At 36.0% G+C, this 20,409-nt stretch overlaps 1 protein-coding gene across 1 annotated transcript in view; it reads left to right on the top strand.

The window, feature by feature from the left end:
- The window catches only part of LOC107933727 (uncharacterized), a 32,286-nt gene that overhangs the window by 11,327 nt on the left and 550 nt on the right, over positions 1-20,409 (top strand). The window contains 37 exon segments of the mRNA XM_016866005.2: positions 79-187; positions 664-807; positions 913-1,203; positions 1,419-2,057; positions 2,151-2,342; positions 4,440-4,543; positions 5,060-5,349; positions 5,449-5,533; positions 5,618-5,947; positions 6,120-6,470; positions 6,558-7,047; positions 7,455-7,618; positions 8,183-8,345; positions 8,869-9,138; positions 9,878-10,072; positions 10,191-10,233; positions 10,464-10,588; positions 10,734-11,249; positions 11,784-12,560; positions 12,660-12,733; positions 12,833-12,881; positions 12,884-12,967; positions 12,970-13,179; positions 13,264-13,362; positions 13,425-13,580; positions 13,860-14,041; positions 14,132-14,620; positions 15,103-15,280; positions 15,377-15,513; positions 16,636-16,762; positions 16,902-17,123; positions 17,196-17,555; positions 18,512-18,670; positions 18,788-19,069; positions 19,136-19,351; positions 19,441-19,493; positions 20,220-20,328. Coding sequence (XP_016721494.2) covers positions 79-187; positions 664-807; positions 913-1,203; positions 1,419-2,057; positions 2,151-2,342; positions 4,440-4,543; positions 5,060-5,349; positions 5,449-5,533; positions 5,618-5,947; positions 6,120-6,470; positions 6,558-7,047; positions 7,455-7,618; positions 8,183-8,345; positions 8,869-9,138; positions 9,878-10,072; positions 10,191-10,233; positions 10,464-10,588; positions 10,734-11,249; positions 11,784-12,560; positions 12,660-12,733; positions 12,833-12,881; positions 12,884-12,967; positions 12,970-13,179; positions 13,264-13,362; positions 13,425-13,580; positions 13,860-14,041; positions 14,132-14,620; positions 15,103-15,280; positions 15,377-15,513; positions 16,636-16,762; positions 16,902-17,123; positions 17,196-17,555; positions 18,512-18,670; positions 18,788-19,069; positions 19,136-19,351; positions 19,441-19,493; positions 20,220-20,328 — 8,464 coding nt within the window.

Here is a 20,409-nt window from a genome sequence, read left to right as displayed (position 1 = left end):
TTTCTGCCTATGTAGCTATTTTATGTCATCAGTGATCTTGACTTGTTACAGTAACTGTTTTTAAATTTTCTGTGACAGTTATCTGAAGCTTGATGTTGTTCATATTACGGTGAAAAATACCTTCCAATGGTTCTCTGGCAGTAAAAGTGACTTGAATGCTGTCCACCTTGAAATAATGACAATTCTGGTGAGGATCTAACTAGATTGTCTCTTGCTAGGCCTGTTCAGTAAATTCTAAGAAATTGGAATAGAAATGGCAGGAACTCATTGATGGTCTTTCCCTGCTATAATGTAGATATAATGAACTCACCATTAAGTTTCATCTGTTTTGAGGTTTTTGTTGGAATTTTATTTTGACTTTCTTATACCAACAATGTTCAACATTTTCTTGGAACCTAGAGTAGTTTTTATCACAAACCACCATTTTTTGTGCAAGTATTTCATCGTAACATGGAAATAATTTTATCAAAGAAATTCAAGGTGGGTATGGATGGGTTAATAAATTCATAGAAATATTTTTAGTTGGACCAATAAATTACTACCACATAGGTGGGACAAATAGTAGGAAAAAATCGTGTGATGAATGGCATATTTCAATTGTTAACCTGGCTAACGTAATCTCTTGCATACATTTTCTTCCCTCTTTTCTCTAATGGGATGCAGGTTCAGGACATCAATTTAAATGTTGGTACTAAATCAAAATTAAGCGAAAGCATTATTAAGGATGTCAAGGGGGTTTCTATTGTCATCCAGAGGTCCCTTCGAGACTTAATGCATCAAGTACCAAGTATTGAAGCTATAATCAAGGTATTGCTGTGTATTTATTGATAGGGGTACATCAAACAAGAAGTCTTCTTGCTCTTTTTAAGAAGAGGAATGTTGAGGTATACTTGTCTTTGAATGTTTCTGCAGATAGAGGAATTGAAAGCAGACTTGTCAAACAGGGATTACCAGATTGTGACTGAATGTGCACTTTCTAATATATCTGAGACCCCACACAATGTTCCGCCATTAAACAGTGATTTTTTGTCCTCATCTGTAGATGTTGTAGAACATGTTAGTCCTCAAAATACAGTTAGCATTGAGCCTAGAACTCCAAATGGTGAAACTTGGACTGTTTTGAAAGTTTCTGTCATCATCAATCTCGTTGAATTGGGCTTATATGTTGGAGAAGAATGGGGTTCACCTCTGGCCACTGTGCAGGTATATTTCCGTTTTGCACTTTAATTTAGTTAAGAGTGTGTAGTTCTATTCTATCAATTTGTTGTTTCTGATTGGTTTGAGGTAGCATATTTCATCCTTCAAAAAGGAACCCATACTGCATGCTTTTTAAGTTAATTGTTCATGGTATAATAAATTGTTTGCATGTCCATGTCCTTGTCCATGTCTATATTTAGTTTTTGATCTTTGCTATGCAGGCAAGTGGTGCATGGCTTCTTTACAAGTCTAATACATTAGGTGAAGGTTTTCTCTCAGCAAGTCTTAAGAGTTTTTCTGTGATTGATGACCGCATGGGAACTGAAGAAGAGTTCAGGTTGGCAATAGGGATGCCAAAGAATCCTCTGGTTTCTGTTGATGATACCATGGGCCAGCTCATATCTAATGCAAATGTTACGAAAGAGAATAATATCAAACCATTTCCAACGATGCTTCTTCTTGATGCAAAATTTGGTCAATTCTCAACATCCTTATCTGTTTGTGTCCAGAGGCCACAATTGCTTGTAGCACTTGATTTTTTGCTGGCAGTTGTTGAGTTCTTTGTTCCCACAGTTGGCAGTATGCTGTCAAATGAAGAAGATAAGAAGTCCTTACGTATGTTAGATGCAATTATTCTGGATAAGTCAACATTCACTCAACCATCTGCTCAGTTCTCACTGTCACCTCTGAAACCTTTAATTGCTGACGATGAAAAGTATGATAATTTTATTTATGATGGTAATGGTGGAATATTGCATTTGAAAGATAGAGAAGGATTTGATCTTTCTGCACCTAGTAACGAGGCTATGATATATGTTGGGAATGGGAAAGAGTTGCAGTTCAAGAATGTTATTATCAAGGTATGATTTTTATCCAAATTTTTTCTTGATCTAATAAACCAACATCTTTACCAAGAATGGGCACCATTCATAGCTGCTATTATTTTGGTGCAGAATGGGCAATATATAGATTCATGTATTTCACTGGGAACCAACAGTTGCTACTCTGCTTCAAAGGATGATCTGGTCTACTTGGAGGGAGGACAAGAAAGTCAGCAAGCGGATGCTTCAAGGGAAATTGCTAATGATATGGCACCGCAAAATGCTATGGTTGATAGATCTGCAGAGTTTATCGTCGAGTTTCAGGTTTGTTGGTTTCTTTGTTTTTATTTTCTAATTTATCTATATATTTATATACTTTTTTCTACTCTCCTCAGGGTTTATTATTGTTTGTCCTCTTAAGTTATTAAGTTTTTGAGGCATGCACTAGTCAGTAGTTTGCTGGGAAACTGAGAAGATATGTACTAGAAAGGATTATTACAAGTAGGACAGCAATATAAAGGACATTCCAGATAGAAAAGTCGGGTGGTAAAAAAGCCACTTGTGTTTTTCTCAAGGAACAAGGATAGATTGGGGTTTGGATAGAGATCCTAGGTTTGAGCGAAAACGTTCTCCCTTTTTACCAAAAAGATGTGGGTGTTAGATATAATATGAGATACAAGTCTTGACATAAATCTGGATGTTTGTCTACCAAAGTTTCAAAATGTGCCAAAACTACGAGTTTTCTTGCTTGAGCCCTTGTGCTTTAAATATGTATAGATTAGTAATGGGTTCAGTATAACTTTTTTATTATTATAAAATTGGTAAGTAATATGTATTTGGTACAGTATAATTTGCTACAGTACTTGTTAATTTTGAGAAGAAAGAAAGAGAAGAGAAAGAGTGGCTGCTGCCATGGAGAGAAAGAGAGGAAGAAAAGGAGGAGAGAAAAGAATGAATATCAGAATGAATTGCATACATTACCCTCAAACCTCAAGGAAATATATACAAGTGAGACTATACATAAAAAGGAAAGGTAATCTTCTAATTACCTAAATTTCAGCCTATTTTAATCCTAAATCAACGTCTAAGGTTTATACAAATCTTAACACTCTCCCTCAAGCTGGAGCGTATAAATCATATGCTCCTAGCTTGTTACATATATATCCAATCCGAGATTTCCTAAGAGCTTTAGTGAGGATATCTGCTAGCTGATCGTTAGAATTAACGAATCTAGTTGCAATACACTTCGCCTCAATCTTCTGTCTAACAAAGTGACAATCAATCTCTATGTGTTTCGTCCTCTCATGGAACACCAAATTTGTTGCAATATGTAAGGCTTGATTATCACATATCAGCTGCATTGGACTGTCAATCTCACACCTTAATTCCTGAAGAAGTTGTTTTAACCAGATAAGTTTGCAAGTGACTAAGGCCATGGCTCGATACTCTGTTTCTGCACTTGACCTTGCTACAACTTCCTGGTTTTTACTTTTCCATGATATTGGATTCCCTCCAAAGAAAACACTGTATCTTGAGCTAGATCTTCTATCAGCCTTTGCTGCACTAACAGTATTAGGAATAGATACATTGGATAATGACGAGGTGAAGGCATAATAGGAAGGTGATAACTCAAAAAATTGTAAATAGGATGAGGATTACCAGAAGAATGAGTACCTTTTCGAAGAGCTATAGGTGGAGTGAGTTCTGGTGACATGATTGGAGACGGAGAAGATGGTAGTGTAGAAGGTGAGTCACTTGGAGCATCTACCTGACCTGTATTAGAAGGCGGTAATGTAGAAGAATGATTATTAGCAGAGCGTCGAGAGTAGACTTGAAGAAGTTTAGTCTCTAGATGGTCTTTATACCTTTGGCTCATAAACCATAGTTCAACCAATGCAGACCAAGAAATATAATTATCACTGCCTTGAAGTTTGACAGTAGTAATGGCTGGATAACTAGAAATTGAAGAAAAATGGATTTCATAGAACCTAAATTTCAGCCTATTATATCCTAAGTCAATGTCTAAGGTAATCTTTTTATTTTAGAAATTTAAAGTTGTTGATGCACATCAACTTACTATTTTTTTCCTCATTAGCTCTTTTCTTTTGAGTTTCTGAAATTGAAAAATGGAATGGAGAAAACCTATACATGTGTATGTACCTTTGATAATGTACTTTCTTCATGCTTATTTTATTCTGACTGATTATGTTATTGGTATGAATCTTTGTAGTACACCAGATGTAAATTTGATGTTTGTATTCTCTAGGTAGTGATGTCAAGACTTCCATTGAAGTGATACTATGTCATTGTATTTGCATTGACATTTCTTTTAAATATGGTGTAAATATTATCTGCAATCATTGATTTAAACAATGTCCTATATCCGTTACTTGTGTTGGCATTTCCATTGTCTTTTTGCAGGCAATTGGTCCCGAACTGACCTTTTATAATGCATCAAAAGATGTAGGGGAATCTCCAGTCTTATCGAACAAACTTTTGCATGGTCAATTGGATGCATTTGGAAGGTTTGTTCCTTTTTTAGTTTTTTTTTTCATCATTAATTACAATTCCGGATATGAATATGGAATTCTTATGATCTTGGTTGCATTTCTTTCTTCTCAGTAGGGGCTATTTTTCCATACTATTCATAGATTTGTTTATACTTATGAAATTCAGTGTATAATCAGTGTTCTTATTTGATACTGTTTTCAAGCGTTTCATGTTAAATACCATTTTCAACTAAGTTTCATTGAACACTTTCATTCTCAGAAGATAATCCAAACTAATAGCATCATATATTCTGTGTTTGGTTGTATAAATATTGCAGCAGGATGCTTTCATGAGCAAAATCATTATTGTTAGCCTCTAAGCACTTTTAAGTGGTCAGATTTATACTTAGAATTTGTTGTTTCCTTGAATATCAGAAAGTAAAGCTGGAGCCATAAACAGCCCTGCAACCTCTGTACAGGAAGGAGGCAATGTGTTAAATGAACACTTGACAATATGACAATTGATGTTCTGATACTGGCATGTTTCTGCAGGCTAGTTATGAAAGGTGATACCATGGAGATGACTGCAAATGCCCTTGGCTTGACAATGGAGAGTAATGGGATCAGAATTTTGGAGCCTTTTGACACCTCCATTAAGTATTCTAATGCTTCTGGAAAGAAAAATATGCATTTATCGGTTTCAAACATATTCATGAATTTTTCATTTAGCATCCTGAGACTGTTTTTAGCAGTTGAAGAAGATATTTTGGCCTTTCTAAGTACAACATCAAAGGAAATGACAGTTCATTGTTCTCAGTTTGACAAAGTTGGAACAATTAAATGTATGCTTTAAGTCTTTTTCTCTTTTAATCCAGTGTTGGAGGAAATTGATTTGTTAGAAGTTTTACATGGTTTACTTATAGCCTTAGCATGCTTTACAGATCCCAAGACTGACCAGATATATGCCTTTTGGAGAGCTCGTGCTCCGGTTGGTTTTGCAGTTCTTGGTGACTATCTGACACCATTGTTAGTGGACTCTTTCCTCTGTCTTTGTTTGAAAGTTATTCTACTTCTTTCAGTACTTTGATGTTGGTGGTCTTCACTTGGCAGGGACAAACCACCTACAAAAGGTGTTCTTGCTGTAAACATCAACTATTTGCGAGTCAAGAGACCTGTATCATTTAAACGAATTTGGCCGCCTTTAGGTTCTGGAGGCATCTCCGATGAAGGTGAAATTACATCCAATACATTGTCAAAAGACGAGGAAGAAAGCAGCTGTTTTGTTTGGTTCCCTGAAGCTCCTGAAGGCTACGTCGCATTAGGTTGTGTTGTATCCCCTGGGAAATTGCAACCATCATTATCTTCTACTTTCTGCATCTTGGCTTCTTTTGTTTCTCCTTGTTCACTCAGGGACTGCATTACCATCAGTGACACCAATCAGTATGTTTAATTATAATGCTCCATCTTTATTGTGATTTCAGTTGTCTGTGTATATTTGTTGGCACATATTCTGTTTGCTTCATGGATTTTTAATGCTATTGTGGTAACTAAGTTTTCTAATGGCATTCTTTATTTCCCAAATACTCTGTGCAAATTGTGGATATCCATCCAGTCTAGCATTTTGGCGTGTGGATAATTCTCTTGGGACCTTCTTGCCAGCAGAACCAACAACTTTGAGGTTGTTAGCGACGGCATACGAATTACGTCATGTAATTATTAGGTCTCCTGAAGTTTATCCAAAAACATCTAGAGTTTCAGACACCCAAACTTTTCCAAATGGTCGTGTCAACAATCAACAGTCAGAAAGTTCGAAGGTTGTAAATTCTGGTCGGCGTTTTGAAGCTGTTGCTAGTTTTAGGTTGGTTTGGTGGAACAGAGGTTCGAGCTCTAGGAAGCAACTATCCATATGGCGTCCAGTGGTCCCCCTAGGAATGGTGTATTTTGGTGATATTGCTGTTCAAGGGTACGTGACACTTAAGACTGGATTTCTTTTTGATATATCTTGATTTAATTCAATAAAAGTTGATATTGTTAATTTTCTGAGTGTCAGGTATGAGCCTCCAAATACATGCACTGTTCTTCATGACACTGGAGATGATGAGCTTTTCAAAGCTCCTGTAGGATTCCAGCGTGTTGGACAGATTAAGAAACAGAGAGGAATGGAGAATATTTCTTTTTGGTTGCCTCAAGCTCCTCCAGGTTATGTTTCTGTGGGTTGTATTGCATGTAAGGGCCCACCAAAGCGACAAGATTTTTGCACATTAAGATGCATGCGGAGTGATATGGTAAGTGGAGATCAGTTTTTGGAAGAAAGTGTTTGGGACACATCAGATGCGAAGTTTTGTACAGAACCATTTAGCATTTGGGTTGTTGCTAATGATTTGGGGACTTTTGTTGTCCGTGGTGGGTTCAGAAAACCTCCAAGAAGGTTTGCTTTAAAGCTGGTAGATCCAGATTTACACAGTGCTTCAGATGATACTGTCATTGATGCAGAAATAGGGACCTTTTCTGTAGCCGTTTTTGATGACTATTGTGGCCTGGTGTGTATTTTATTCCGCAGTTCCTTTATGGTCCTTGGACATATCATAGTTATATTTTTCTATTGAAAGTATATGAAGAATTACAGTGTGTTCTTATTATGGATGATTAGAAATACGTTTAGTTCAGAGAGTCTTTTTTGTCTAGCCATTACCAGTTATGGTTCAGTCATTATCGAAAGATAAAACTGCATGCTTTGCTTTTAAGATTTAGAAGCTATCATTGATTGCAATGATTTATGGTTATTCTTTCTATTTTTAGTTCTGAAATACTCTAGCCTAATGCTCCAGTTTTCAATTTGAAAAATGATCTCAGGATTAATTGGACTTACTTTTACAACTAACCACACTAATACTGTGCTAAATATGCTTTTGGTTGATTCAATGGTTTTATGCTTACCATGTTGCAGATGGTTCCATTGTTTAATATATCATTGAGTGGAATAGCATTCAGTTTACATGGAAGACGGGACTATTCAAATTCTATTGTTAGCTTCTCTTTGGCTGCCAGATCATATAATGATAAATATGAATCCTGGGAGCCGATTGTTGAGCCGGTGGATGCGGTTTTAAGGTAATTATCTTGTGATCCATCTATTAGATGTAAATATTTGGATGGACTCCGTCTGTTCTGTATGTTTATTCATTTGACAAAAAAGAGTAGTCGTGAATAACACACAACTAATATTACTTTGATTCAAGTTAAGAAAAACTGATGCTTAAATAATTTATTTTGATTAATTTTTTTTCATTTTAATGTTTGCTTAAGCTTGGTTTTGAATGCTGGTTTCTTGATGCTAATTGATTAGTGATAATATATTCCACTGCATAGAACTTCTATGTTGTAGATGGAAAAGAACTAATACTTGGAAATTGATATCTCATTTTGGAGTAAACTAAGTTTGAAGGTCGAAAGTGTGAAATTCAACTAATAGCTGCTAGAAAATAGAAATGAACTTGTTGAAGTTTTTTGTTTTTGGGGAAATTATATCTTTATCAAGCTGTGTAGTTATCTGATAAATGATTCTTAGTTTCTTTTGGCTCTATCTTAACTTGCATCTGTTGTTTACTATTTCTTGTGAACCTCTTCTTAGTGTTTTGCATTAACTCCTCTGGCCTAATCTACGGTAACTTTCAGGTATCAGTATGATCCCAATGCCCCTGGTGCAGCATCTCAGTTACGTTTCACCTCCACAAAGGATCTCAACTTGAATATCTCAGTGTCTAATGCTAATATGATTATTCAAGCTTATGCAAGCTGGAATAATCTTAGTGATATTCATCAATATCATAAAAGACCGGTAATTGTTTGCAATTGCTTGATAAATTTTGGTAATACTCTATTTATCAGTGAATGATATGTTTATGGTCTTGATATGAATGATCTTTTTTCTTATGTTTTTATCTTCTTCACTTCACCTCACTTTTCTTTTTTGAAAAAGTTCCTTTTAAATTATATTCGTGGTCTTATGCCACATTTGTTGAGTATTGGGTTTTTGATCTTATATTAAAGTTGGGGCTCTCCACTTAGTGCCAAACAATTTTCTGCTAGATGCTTAACATGGCATCAGAACCCAGGTTTTGTTATGTTGTTTGTCCTGTCTAACCCCATGAAAGGTTGTCCAAATGTTGTGAACTACACGTGAGGGGTTGGGGGGTGGGGAATGTTAAATGGTCTTACCACACATATGTTAATTATAGGGTTTTTGTGGTGTATTATCAAAATTGAATCTCTCCACTTGTTGCTAAATGGTTTTAGATTCAATGCTTAACATATTGATTTTAGTGTTGAAAATATCTGAACTTCTTCTTTACATTACTTAGGAAGCATTTTTTCCAACCTCTGCTACAAGATCTGTCATTGATGTCCACCACAAGAGAAGTTACTACATCATCCCGCAAAATAAACTTGGGCAGGACATTTTTATTCGAGCCACTGAGATGAGACGGCTTGCGGATGTTATTAGAATGCCATCTGGGGATATGAAGCCTATAAAAGTTCCTGTTTCAAAAAATATGTTGGACTCTCACTTGAATGGAAAGCTGTGCAGGAAAATTAGAACAATGGTGACAATCATTATAGCTGATGCAACGGTACAGTCTTGATCTTCTCTCTCACTCTATTGATGGAGAAAATCACTTTCTTCATCCTTTATTACAAGCTCTGTGATTGCTTTTTGAGTTTAGTTGTCAAAAAGGAAAAATGTTTAGACATAGATAAATTTGTGTCTTTTAAGCAAAATTTTCCTTTTCCTATTGTTGTAGTTACCCTTGTTGAGAGCTTTTACAATCTCACGGCTTCTTTTGACATAGATAAACAATATTAAAATAATACCTCAAGAAAATAGACAGACATAGTTGTTTTGGAACTGATTTTAAAGCTATACGGGATAAAGACTTTTCCCTTTTAAATTTGTTTTACTTAAGTTCTAGGTTTTGGGGTGTCATTGCTGTCTGTAAATTTGGTGAGAAAATGTTTTGTTATGGTCATCAGTGTATTTTTTGCATTTAATTCTAACTCTTGACATCTTTTTGTGGTCCAATATTATTTTGTTACTTTTAGGATTTTGTCTGATTTAGAAATGCTGGAAACACACATGCACACACATACACAGACAGCTAAAATGTATGCTGTGTAAATTCTCTTTGAAATCAGTTATTGAACTTGATGGCTGTCCTAGTTTTTTTGGAAGGACAGCGGGAAAGGAAATGGAGATAGTGTGTGAAATGGTTTTAAGTTCACTCATTTATCTTACAATTTTCTACTCTTATTAGTTATATTGTGACAAATAATTTGTTCATTTGCATGGTCTGGCATGCTTTTGTAATTTAGTTACCCAGAGTTGAAGGGTTGACTTCTCATCATTATACTGTGGCTGTTCGCCTTTCTCCTGATCAAAGCCTTCCAAGTGAATCACTGATTCGTCAACAAAGTGCACGTACATGCGGGCACATCTCAAGTTACTTGTCTTCTGATACTGAATTTGTTGACTGGAGTGAAATATTTTTCTTCAAAGTTGACTCTCCAGTACGTAAGAATGATATTAGTATTTCTTCAATGAACCCTGTGTTACTCTATAATTTTTTTCTCTTCTTTTTTTTTTCTGGCATATTCCTAATATTCTTATAATGCTTAATTCTCCCAGGACACATACATTGTGGAGCTAATTGTTTCTGATGAAGGAAAAGGTAATAGATATACGTGCCAGTATAGGTATTGTGCTAATAAAAAACGTACCTTACGCATATTAAATATAATATTCCAATTCATTAATCAAGAACCTTGACATTGCCATTTAGGATTTCTGTGATGTTGTTATACCTTAATTACCACATCTATTCACAATGGCATTAACTCTAGAGAGAAGATGATCTCCTAGTTTATGCCTGCTTTACTGAATCCACTGTATCTTTAACAGGTGAGGCTATCGGATTCTTTTCTGCACCCTTGAATCATATAGCCACGTACATCCCAGATGATTCCCCTCAGTACAATCAGACCAATAGCTCAATGTGGATGGACTTATCCTTGTCAGCATCTATGGTAAATGTGATGATTTTACTTATAACTCATGGAAATGATATTTTTCATAGGGTTTGGACATGAAAACACTAATACAAGGCTTCAAGTGGAATTATTTTAAAGCATTCTTCAGAGCTCTGGAACTTAAGCGGATTGTTTCTTGCAGAATACCGCTCAAGCAGATAGGAGGGGGAAGAAGTCAAGTGGGAAACTAAAATGTGCTGTAATTTTGTCTCCAAAATCTAATACTGATGAAACAAATGAATACTTTGTTGGTGGCAGAAAATCGAGATTCATTCAGATAAGTCCTAGCATGGAGGGCCCTTGGACTACAGTGCGGCTGAACTATGCGGCACCGAGTGCTTGTTGGCGTTTAGGCAATTATGTTGTGGCTAGTCAAGTTACTGTAAAGGATGGCAACAGATATGTAAATATTAGGTCTCTGGTCTCTGTACATAACAACACAGATTTTGTACTTGATTTATATCTTGTATCCAAGGCTTCGAGTGAAATGATGGAACGGCCTACTGATTTAAGCATGCCTGAAGGTATGCAACATGATGGTAACAGAATTCAGACAGATGAGTTCTTTGAAACTGAAATATATGATCCAAATACTGGATGGATTGGTTCCAATGCTCAATTGAATCAAGATCAAACTTATGCTGGAGGCTCCCAGCAGGTAAGCATTAATATTAAACCAGTTATTAGCTCTAAGTAGCTGTAAGACATTTTGCAGCATAACTAGTTCTCTTTTCTGCCTTCTCTATTTCGCACATTAAAGTGCTTATTGTTCCAACATGAAGATTTTGTTTATGAAACATCCAATCATATGGTAGTATTTTGAATAATAGGCATTATGTCTTCTTCATCTGTTGCCTCAACTTCTTCTACAGTTACACTGCTAATACCTTGGAACACATTGTCTCTTTGTGTCACTCCAGGCATTCTCCATCTATTTTTTAGTTATTTTTGTTTTGTCTTTTTAATTCCTTGAACATGCCAAATTTACATGTTTTTAAGCCTGATCCCGTTTATGACCTTGAAAATGTGTTTTGGAACTTCAAAAACTGGTTGAAATCCTCTAAGATCAGGAATCAATTGGTTTTGGTATTGTTGGAGAAGATAAAAAAGACTAATATTTGTTAGAGATTTAAAATCTCAGTTGGGATGTCTAAACTCTAAATTGGTTTTTAATTCCTCCCAAAAAATGCAGGCTACTTCTGGACTTGAGTTACCTTCAGGTTGGGAGTGGGTAGATGATTGGCATTTGGATACTTCTTCTGCTAATACCAATGGTGGATGGGTTTATGCTCCAAATGTAGAAAGCCTAAAATGGCCTGAGTCAGATGATTCTCTAATATCTTCGAATTCTGTGAGACGAAGAAAATGGATTAGGAATATGAAACAAACATCACCTAATGCAAAGAATGATATATTTGTCGGCCAGTTGAAACCTGATGATACAGTGCCCCTTCCCTTATCAGCCTTAACTCAGTCTGCACCACTTGTGTTTCAGTTGCGACCTTCACATTTTGATGGTCCTGATAAGTATTCCTGGAGTTCTGTAGTTAGAAAGCCTGGTCAACTAGAAGTTTCTGGAAAATCTACTGAAACTTCTGAGATATATGTATCAGCTCTCACTGAGTCTGAGGAATTGCTTTGTTGCACCCTGCTAAGTGAGACATCTTCAAATAATTCTTCACGTAAAATTTGGTTTTGTTTAGAGATACAAGCAACTGAGATTTCAAAAGACATTCACTCTGATCCTATCCTTGATTGGAGTATTCTGGTCAAATCCCCATTATCTATCACCAACTATCTTCCTCTTACAGCTGAATATTCTATCCTTGAGATGCCAGCAAGTGGTCATTTCATTCCCTGCTCCCGAGGAATATCTCGCCCTGGAAGAACTGTGAATATATACAATGCCAATATATGTAATCCTTTATTCTTCTCACTACTTCCTCAGAGGGGATGGTTGCCATTACATGTGAGATTTTTAAGGCAAATTATATTTCTTTTTAATGTCAAATCTGTCTTTTCTGTCATATTTAATAGTCTATTTGTTTTTACTTTCACTGATTTACAGGAAGCTGTTCTGATCTCACATCCTCATGGCATTCCATCCAAAACAATAAGCCTAAGAAGTTCAATCTCTGGAAGGTTTATTGCAGATTGCATTGCCTTAAAATATTCAAGTCTCTTGAATATGTTAAAAAAGTCCTCTCTGTTCTGATACCTTTGATATTTCTGGTATTGCAGGATTGTTCAACTCATTATTGAACAAGATTATGACAAAGAACAAAAAATGATGTCAAAAAAATCAAAGTCTATGCTCCTTATTGGTTTTCAGTTTCCAGATGTCCACCACTTACGTACAGGCTTGTTAATGTGGAGAGAAAAAACGCACAAGCAAGATCAGATTTCCTCGTTATTCTAAAAAGAAAACTGAAGAAATCATTGAGGAAATAACTGATGAGGAAATGTACGCTGGTCATACAATTGCCTCAGCTATGAACTTTAATTTGCTTGGCCTTTCTGTAGCAATTACTGAGTCTAGCAAGGAGCACTTCGGACCTATTAAAGATCTTTATCCCCTTGGTGACATGGTAAATCAAATGTCAATTGTAATTAGAAGCCATCTCGTACAATAATTTTGTTTGTGAAGTACTTTCTTTTTTCCTGGCCAACAGGATGGATCTTTGGATATTTATGCTTATAATGCTGATGGCAAATGTATCCGCCTTTTTGTTTCTGCAAAGCCCTGCCCCTATCAATCTGTTCCTACAAAGGTAGTATTGAAATGATTATGTTGTTTGTAATGCAAAGACTTGATTTATTAAAATCTTTGTAGGTGGTTACTGTCCGGCCATACATGACCTTTACAAACAGACTCGGTCGGGACATATACATTAAGTTAAGCAGTGAAGATGAGCCTAAAGTTCTTCGTACTTCTGATTCAAGAATGTCCTTCTTACATTGTGAGAATGATGGGATAGATAAACTTCAGGTCAGTCAATTTAATAGAACCTTTTATCCTTGTTTTTACACTAATCCATAAATCTTGCAGTGAGATTATGGCATAACTTATACCCTTCTCATTTCATCTTTGCTTGTACTGGATTTCTAGATTGAATTGTACTTTTGTTTTGCCTTCTGATTTTCAAAAAAGGTCTACTGTTTTGCACTTCAATTCTTGCATGCAAACTATGTATTTTTAATACAAAAAATACCATGAGCATCCAATTCATTTCTTCTCTTATTAAGTTGATCTATTTGAAATTTCTAGGTACGACTAGAAGATACAGAATGGTCATTTCCTGTTCAAATAGTGAAAGAGGATACCATCTCATTGGTTTTGAGGCGGCATGATTCTTTAAGGACCTTTTTGCAAGTAGAAATTCGGGGCTATGAAGAAGGATCGCGATTTATAGTAGTATTCCGCGTTGGATCAACCAAAGGTCCAGTTAGGTAAGTTAGTCATTGCTTTCTAGATATTAAATAATAGTGTGATGCATGACATGATGGTTTTGATTGACCTATCAAAGCATGAATGAACAGAATTGAGAATAGAACCTTCGACAAAACAATATGCATTCGCCAATCTGGATTTGGTGAGTATGCATGGACTACTTTAGAAGCTCTTTCAACTACAGTATTTTCTTGGGAAAATCCCTATGGACAAAAGTCCATTGATGCTAAAATTGATGGAGATGGCAACAACCGAGTTTGGAAAGTCAATTTGGAAAGGGCTGGGCAATTTTCTGCAGACGAAGGAGAACTTGGAATGCACTTGCATGTTTCCAAAATAGGAAATATCAAAATTGTTAGGTTCACCGATGATTGGACTTGGAAAAGCTCGCATGAAGATATGTCTCTGTTGGCTGCTGGAAAGCCACAGATGGACATCACGCCTGTAGAAATCATCATTGAATTGGGAGTTGTTGGGGTGTCTGTTGTGGACCACATGCCAAAAGAACTCTTTTATCTATACCTGGACAGAGTCTTTGTATCATATTCTACTGGCTATGATGGTGGAACCACCAGCAGGTAAGAGCTTCTATTTCATAAATATAACTTTTTAAAGAATTGGCATGATGTCCTCGTTTTCAGCTGATTAGCAGTTTCTTGCTCTTGGCCATTGTATAGTGCTTGATGACGCACATGTTTTACAGTATGTCCTGCTACCTATTGGAAGATAAAAGTTTGAGTAAAACACATTTATTGTGCTTTTCTACACTAATGACATGAGTTAATTTTTGTCTGACATTTTAGTTGGACCCATTGTTTTCTTCCTTCAAGTGTCTATTTATGTACATGTACTTCGTTTTATGAATAGTAGTGGCCTGCAAACAAGATGACATGACTTGAACTAAAACCCCTTCCTTAGACTTGGCTTTTTCCATTTCCGACTTCATTCAAAATAATATTTTTCAAATGGCTGCTAGGTCTTGGGAATTGAACATCCATTTTCTATCAGTTATCTTTGTTGGTTCTTCTGATGAATAAGCTGATTCTACCGTTTCTGCCAGGTTCAAGCTCATACTGGGCTATTTGCAGATGGACAACCAGCTTCCTCTAACATTAATGCCAGTGCTATTGGCACCTGAGAAGATGAGCGATATTCGTCATCCTGTATTTAAGATGACTATTACAATGCAAAATGCTACCACTGATGGCATCCAGGTGTATCCGTATGTGTATATACGGGTAATGTTCTGTCTACTTTATGCATAGCAGTTGGCTTTACTATGCTTTTTTAGACAATAGTATAATTGATCTCTAAGATCTCTGTTCACATGATAGGTGACCGACAAGTGTTGGAGGCTTAATATTCATGAACCTATCATTTGGGCATTGGTTGATCTCTATAACAATCTTCATCTAGAGCAAATTCCTCAAAGTTCCAATGTCACTCAAGTTGACCCAGAGATACGTGTTGAGTAAGACTAGTTTTCCACCTCTTTACAGCTAGAAACTTGTAATATTGATGTTGGCTAGGTGATGTCTTGGTAGAATTTACTTATATAGCTATTCCCTGTTCATTACCAGGAAAATAGTAAAATTTTATTGCTAGTTTTTTAATATTTTCATGATTCAGTTTCAATCTGTTTTTGTGTTCCTGGATTGTGCATCCAAGTGCAAAAGCATCTGCACATCACATAAATGCTACTATGCATCTATCCACTTTAAGGCATAAAAGTAGTTATGTATATCCAACATGAGTTGACTTTGTTTGCTATTAAGTTTATTTTTAAGAGTTTATATTTTCTTGTTTTTAGTTTGGTCCATGCTTTGTTTTGGAAGAGAATCCAATGAATTTTTTTTAATATATTGGTGATCTTTTCTCACGTGTAAGCCTCTAGCATTGAATCAAAGAAACTATTATGGATCAGTATGTGGCTTTGACTACACTATGTGAATGTTGTTTTGTTCCTCTCCATTTTAATTTTCTAAATGAATTTTGAGAAGATTCCCTTGACATCTTTATCAATAAAATAGCTGGAGATATAATAATGCGCTCATCATTACTAAGGTGTAAAACAAATTCATTTTGACTAATAAGACATCCAAGCCAAGCAGCATTTTGTTTCAGAATGCCACTAAACTTTTATATTACTACGATGCGAGTGTCTGATATAGATATATGTCCAATGGAGGTATGTTTAGTTTTTCTTAGCTTTCTCATATATTTGGAGGATCCATGGAGGGTCATATCCCCATACTCATATTAGATTATGAATTCTTGACACAGTGCTTCGAGAAAATTGAAGAGTCAGAGCATCTTAGTTTATCTTGATCCACTAGAATTGTATTCATAAATATGGTTGTGCTAGAAGGACTATATTATTCAATGCTAGTTTTATTATTACTGGATTGTTTCCTTGAACGAGAAGTTTTAAGAGGACTTTGATTTCTTCTTTGTTGTAAGTCTGGAGGTTTCATCTTCATTATCAGTACTTAACTTAATAGAAAGTATCATTTAGGGTTTTGAAGCTGAAAGGAAATAATTAGTTTTGAAGCTGAAAGGAAATAATTATGTTTCCCTCTTCTAATCTTTTCAGCCTGATAGATATTTCAGAGGTAAGGTTGAAAGTGTCATTGGAGACAGCACCAGCCCAAAGGCCTCATGGAGTTCTGGGTGTGTGGAGTCCTATACTTTCTGCTGTTGGAAACGCATTTAGAATTCAGGTCTGGGAACATTTTTTACTTAACATGACAGCACTCCTGCCTATTAAAGTAGCATTTAGGATATTGAGTCAGCAGACATTCTATAGGAAGATTTCTTTTACATGAATAAGGCTACTGACTTTTGAGCCTTTAATTTTAGGTGCATCTAAGGAGGGTGATGCGCAAAGACAGATTCATGCGGAGAAGTTCCATAGCTCGTGCAGTTGTAAACCGTATTTGGCAAGATTTGATTCATAACCCTCTTCACTTGTTATTTTCAGTAGATGTACTTGGTATGACTAGTTCAACCTTGGCTTCTCTGAGTAAGGGATTTGCAGAGCTTTCAACTGATGGGCAGTTTCTGCAAATGCGCTCAAAGCAGGTAAGCTTTTCTTTTTGTTTCTGTTAATAACTTCGGTTTAAAAATTTGAGAAGTAGATTAACCTAAGATCAGGTATCGTCAAGGAGAATCACTGGGGTAGGTGACGGAATTATTCAAGGAGCAGAAGCTCTTGCCCAGGGTGTTGCTTTTGGTGTGGTTGGGGTTGTGAGAAAACCGGTGGAAAATGCAAGACAGTATGGTCTCCTGGGACTTGCACAGGGAATAGGACGTGCTTTCCTAGGAATCTTTGTTCAACCTGTCAGTGGGGTATTAGATTTCTTCTCATTGACAGTTGATGGAATTGGTGCTAGTTGTTCCAAGTGTTTGGAGGTTTTGAATAACAAAAGCACCTTTCAGAGAATTAGAAATCCCCGAGCTATTCGTGCTGATGGTATACTTAGAGAGTACTCTGAGAAAGAAGCTACTGGTCAGGTACCAAATTGGCCTTTTTGATATATGGAAATTGTTTGTCATGAGATGTGTCTGAATTTGTGCTTAGAGAAAGCTATCATTTTACTTTTTGTTGCTTTTATTGGAAAGAATGAAATGGTTGAGCATTGACCACCCAAACCAACGATCATAGAATCTAATAAGTATCCAACCTAAAATTAATTGGTAATAGGTAGATAGACCTAAGCGAGTCACCGCAGACTCCCTCTTATGTGTAGGCCAAATAGTAGCAACAAAAGCAAATAGGCCTTTTGCAAACAACCTAGATTTTATACCATTTTAAAAGTCCAACCTAAACAATTGGCAATAGGTAGAGATCCAATTCCTGAATGTAATGCATCAAAATTTCTAACTTAAATGGTGTAGAATAACTCTATATAACAGAAAATTTTCTCTCATATGCTTCTCTAGTGAAATTTCATGTTTTCAGAAAAAACTATTTATTTTGTTTTCTTGCCAACAAGTAATGAAAAATTAGCATATTCTATAAAAGATAAAAGATTATTTGCAAAATTTGCAAAGACGACATTATTTCATGATATTAGACAAATTTTCTAGTCAGGTTTCATGTTGTCCTAATATAATCTCGTAGAACGTTGCTAAGTATTTGAAGTAGTTTGAAGCACCTTATAGTAGAGGAATTGTTAATTGGGATCATTGTTGCCTAGAATTAGCATTATTTGTGGGTCTAGAATAGGATTAGCAAATGCGGACACCTTAGACATGAGACTGTCACTGAGATTGGCATGGAATATAGGTTGATAGTCGTTCTGATATGCATGTGATTGACAATGGAAAAGTGTGCTTATTAAGCCCCATCAATCTGTTCACACATTGAACACTTGCAGAGCTTCAAATGAAAGAAATAGAAATATGTATTCTTTATCCATCTGTTTGGAAAATATTTGTGAATTTGATTGTTTGTCCTTTGTTTCCAGATGGTACTCTATCTGGCACAAGCAAGTCAACATTTTGGCTGTACAGAAATATTCAAAGTGCCCTCAAAATTTGCTTGGTCTGATCATTACGAGGAGCATTTTCTACTAACAAACCACAAAATAGTTTTGGTGACCAATAAGCGAGTTATGCTCTTGCAGGTGACTCAAGGGAATCTTTTTTTTGCTCAAGGACTTGAGGGGAATTGAGCTATGACACTGCATATATAAATAAATTTCGGCTGATTTTCTGATGCCTTCTTTCTCCATTGTCCACAGTGTTCATCGCTCGACAAAATGGACAAAAAACCTTGCAAGATCATGTGGGATGTCCCATGGAAAGAGCTCATGGCACTGGAGTTGGCAAACCAAGGCAATCAGTTGCCTTCTCACTTGCTCCTACATCTTAAGAATTTTAAGAGATCAGAATCTTTTGTTAGAGTCATAAAGTGCAATGTTGAAGAGGTTGAGGGAATAGAACCACAAGCTGTTAAGATATGTTCAGTAGCGCGTAAGATGTGGAGAATGTATCAAGCTGACGTAAACAGCATTATGTTAAAGGTTCGTACTTTGCATACATCTTTATCCTTTTACATAAACAATACTTATAAGATTCTCCACGTGCAGGTTCCTTCAAGCCAGAGATATGTATATTTTTCCGGGAGTGAGAATGATAGGAAATCAGTACATGCCCTCAAGAAATCCATCATCAAGTCAAGAGAGCTCTCTTCATCAAGTTCTGCACTTGAAGAAACTAAATTTGTTAGACACAGTGTAAACTTTATGAAGATCTGGAGCAGCGAGAGAGAATTGAAAGGTCGATGTTCGTTATGCAGAAAAAAGGTGCTTTATGATTTACCATACTATACTTGTTGCAGTCAAGATAATTTAATGGCACATTCTCAACATAAAAAGTTTATTTTGTCTATCAGGCATCAGATGATGGTGGATTGTGTAGCATTTGGAGGCCCATTTGTCCAGACGGGTAACTATTAAATTCTTCGTAGCACTTTTTTGTCTTACATAGATTAGAGTTTGTATTTACTCAAAAGTCTTATTTCTTAATCTGATTGCTGTAGCTTCCTATGTGTTTACATGAAATATGTAGCCTTTACGTTCAGAATGTTCTGCTGGTGCTAATCACTTGTGACCCGAAATTACGGAAGTGTTGCAAACCTTGAAAAATACTTATTTTATGATATATGGTAGCACCTATTACATTTAGTGGTAAAAGTACCATGGAGGTCCCTGTATAAGAGTCAGATTACGTTTTGCCCCTCTACTGAAAAAGGGAAAATTATTCTTTATACATTAGATCAAAGAGCAAATTGGCCTTTTCTGTTAAAAATTTCATCCATTTGTATTGTTAAAAACTATTGTGGTTGATGGAATAACCAAACATTGACACGTGGTGTGCCATGTGTAACTCAAGTTGACTGACATGGACTAGTTTTTAACAGCAGAAATGGATATAATTTTTAATAGGATCAGTTTGCTCTTTGATCTAAAGTACAAAAGCTAATTTTTCCATTTTTTGAGTAAAGGGGGAAAAATGCAATCAGACTCCTAGTACGCCTCCACGATACTTTTACTGACTTTAGTCATTTCTTGATAAACATTGCTAGCTAGTGAACCATGTTAGTACTTGTTGCTTCTTTTCCCCCTCTTATTTATTTTTAAATATCAAGCAGAATAATTTTCTTTCCTTCAGGTATGTCTCTGTTGGTGACATAGCTCGTGTTGGGAACCATCCTCCTAATGTTGCAGCTGTTTATCGAAGCATCGACAAGCTATTTGCACTTCCTGTGGGTTATGACTTGGTAAGAATATCGGATTCAATCTTTCAAATAGCCATTTTGAGGACTTTTAGGAGCTACTTAATGACATCCTGTTTTAGTTGC

This window comes from Gossypium hirsutum, chromosome D03 (genome assembly GCF_007990345.1).
Source record: "Gossypium hirsutum isolate 1008001.06 chromosome D03, Gossypium_hirsutum_v2.1, whole genome shotgun sequence".
NCBI lineage: Eukaryota > Viridiplantae > Streptophyta > Magnoliopsida > Malvales > Malvaceae > Gossypium > Gossypium hirsutum.
This window is presented reverse-complemented; position numbering and strand designations above follow the sequence as displayed.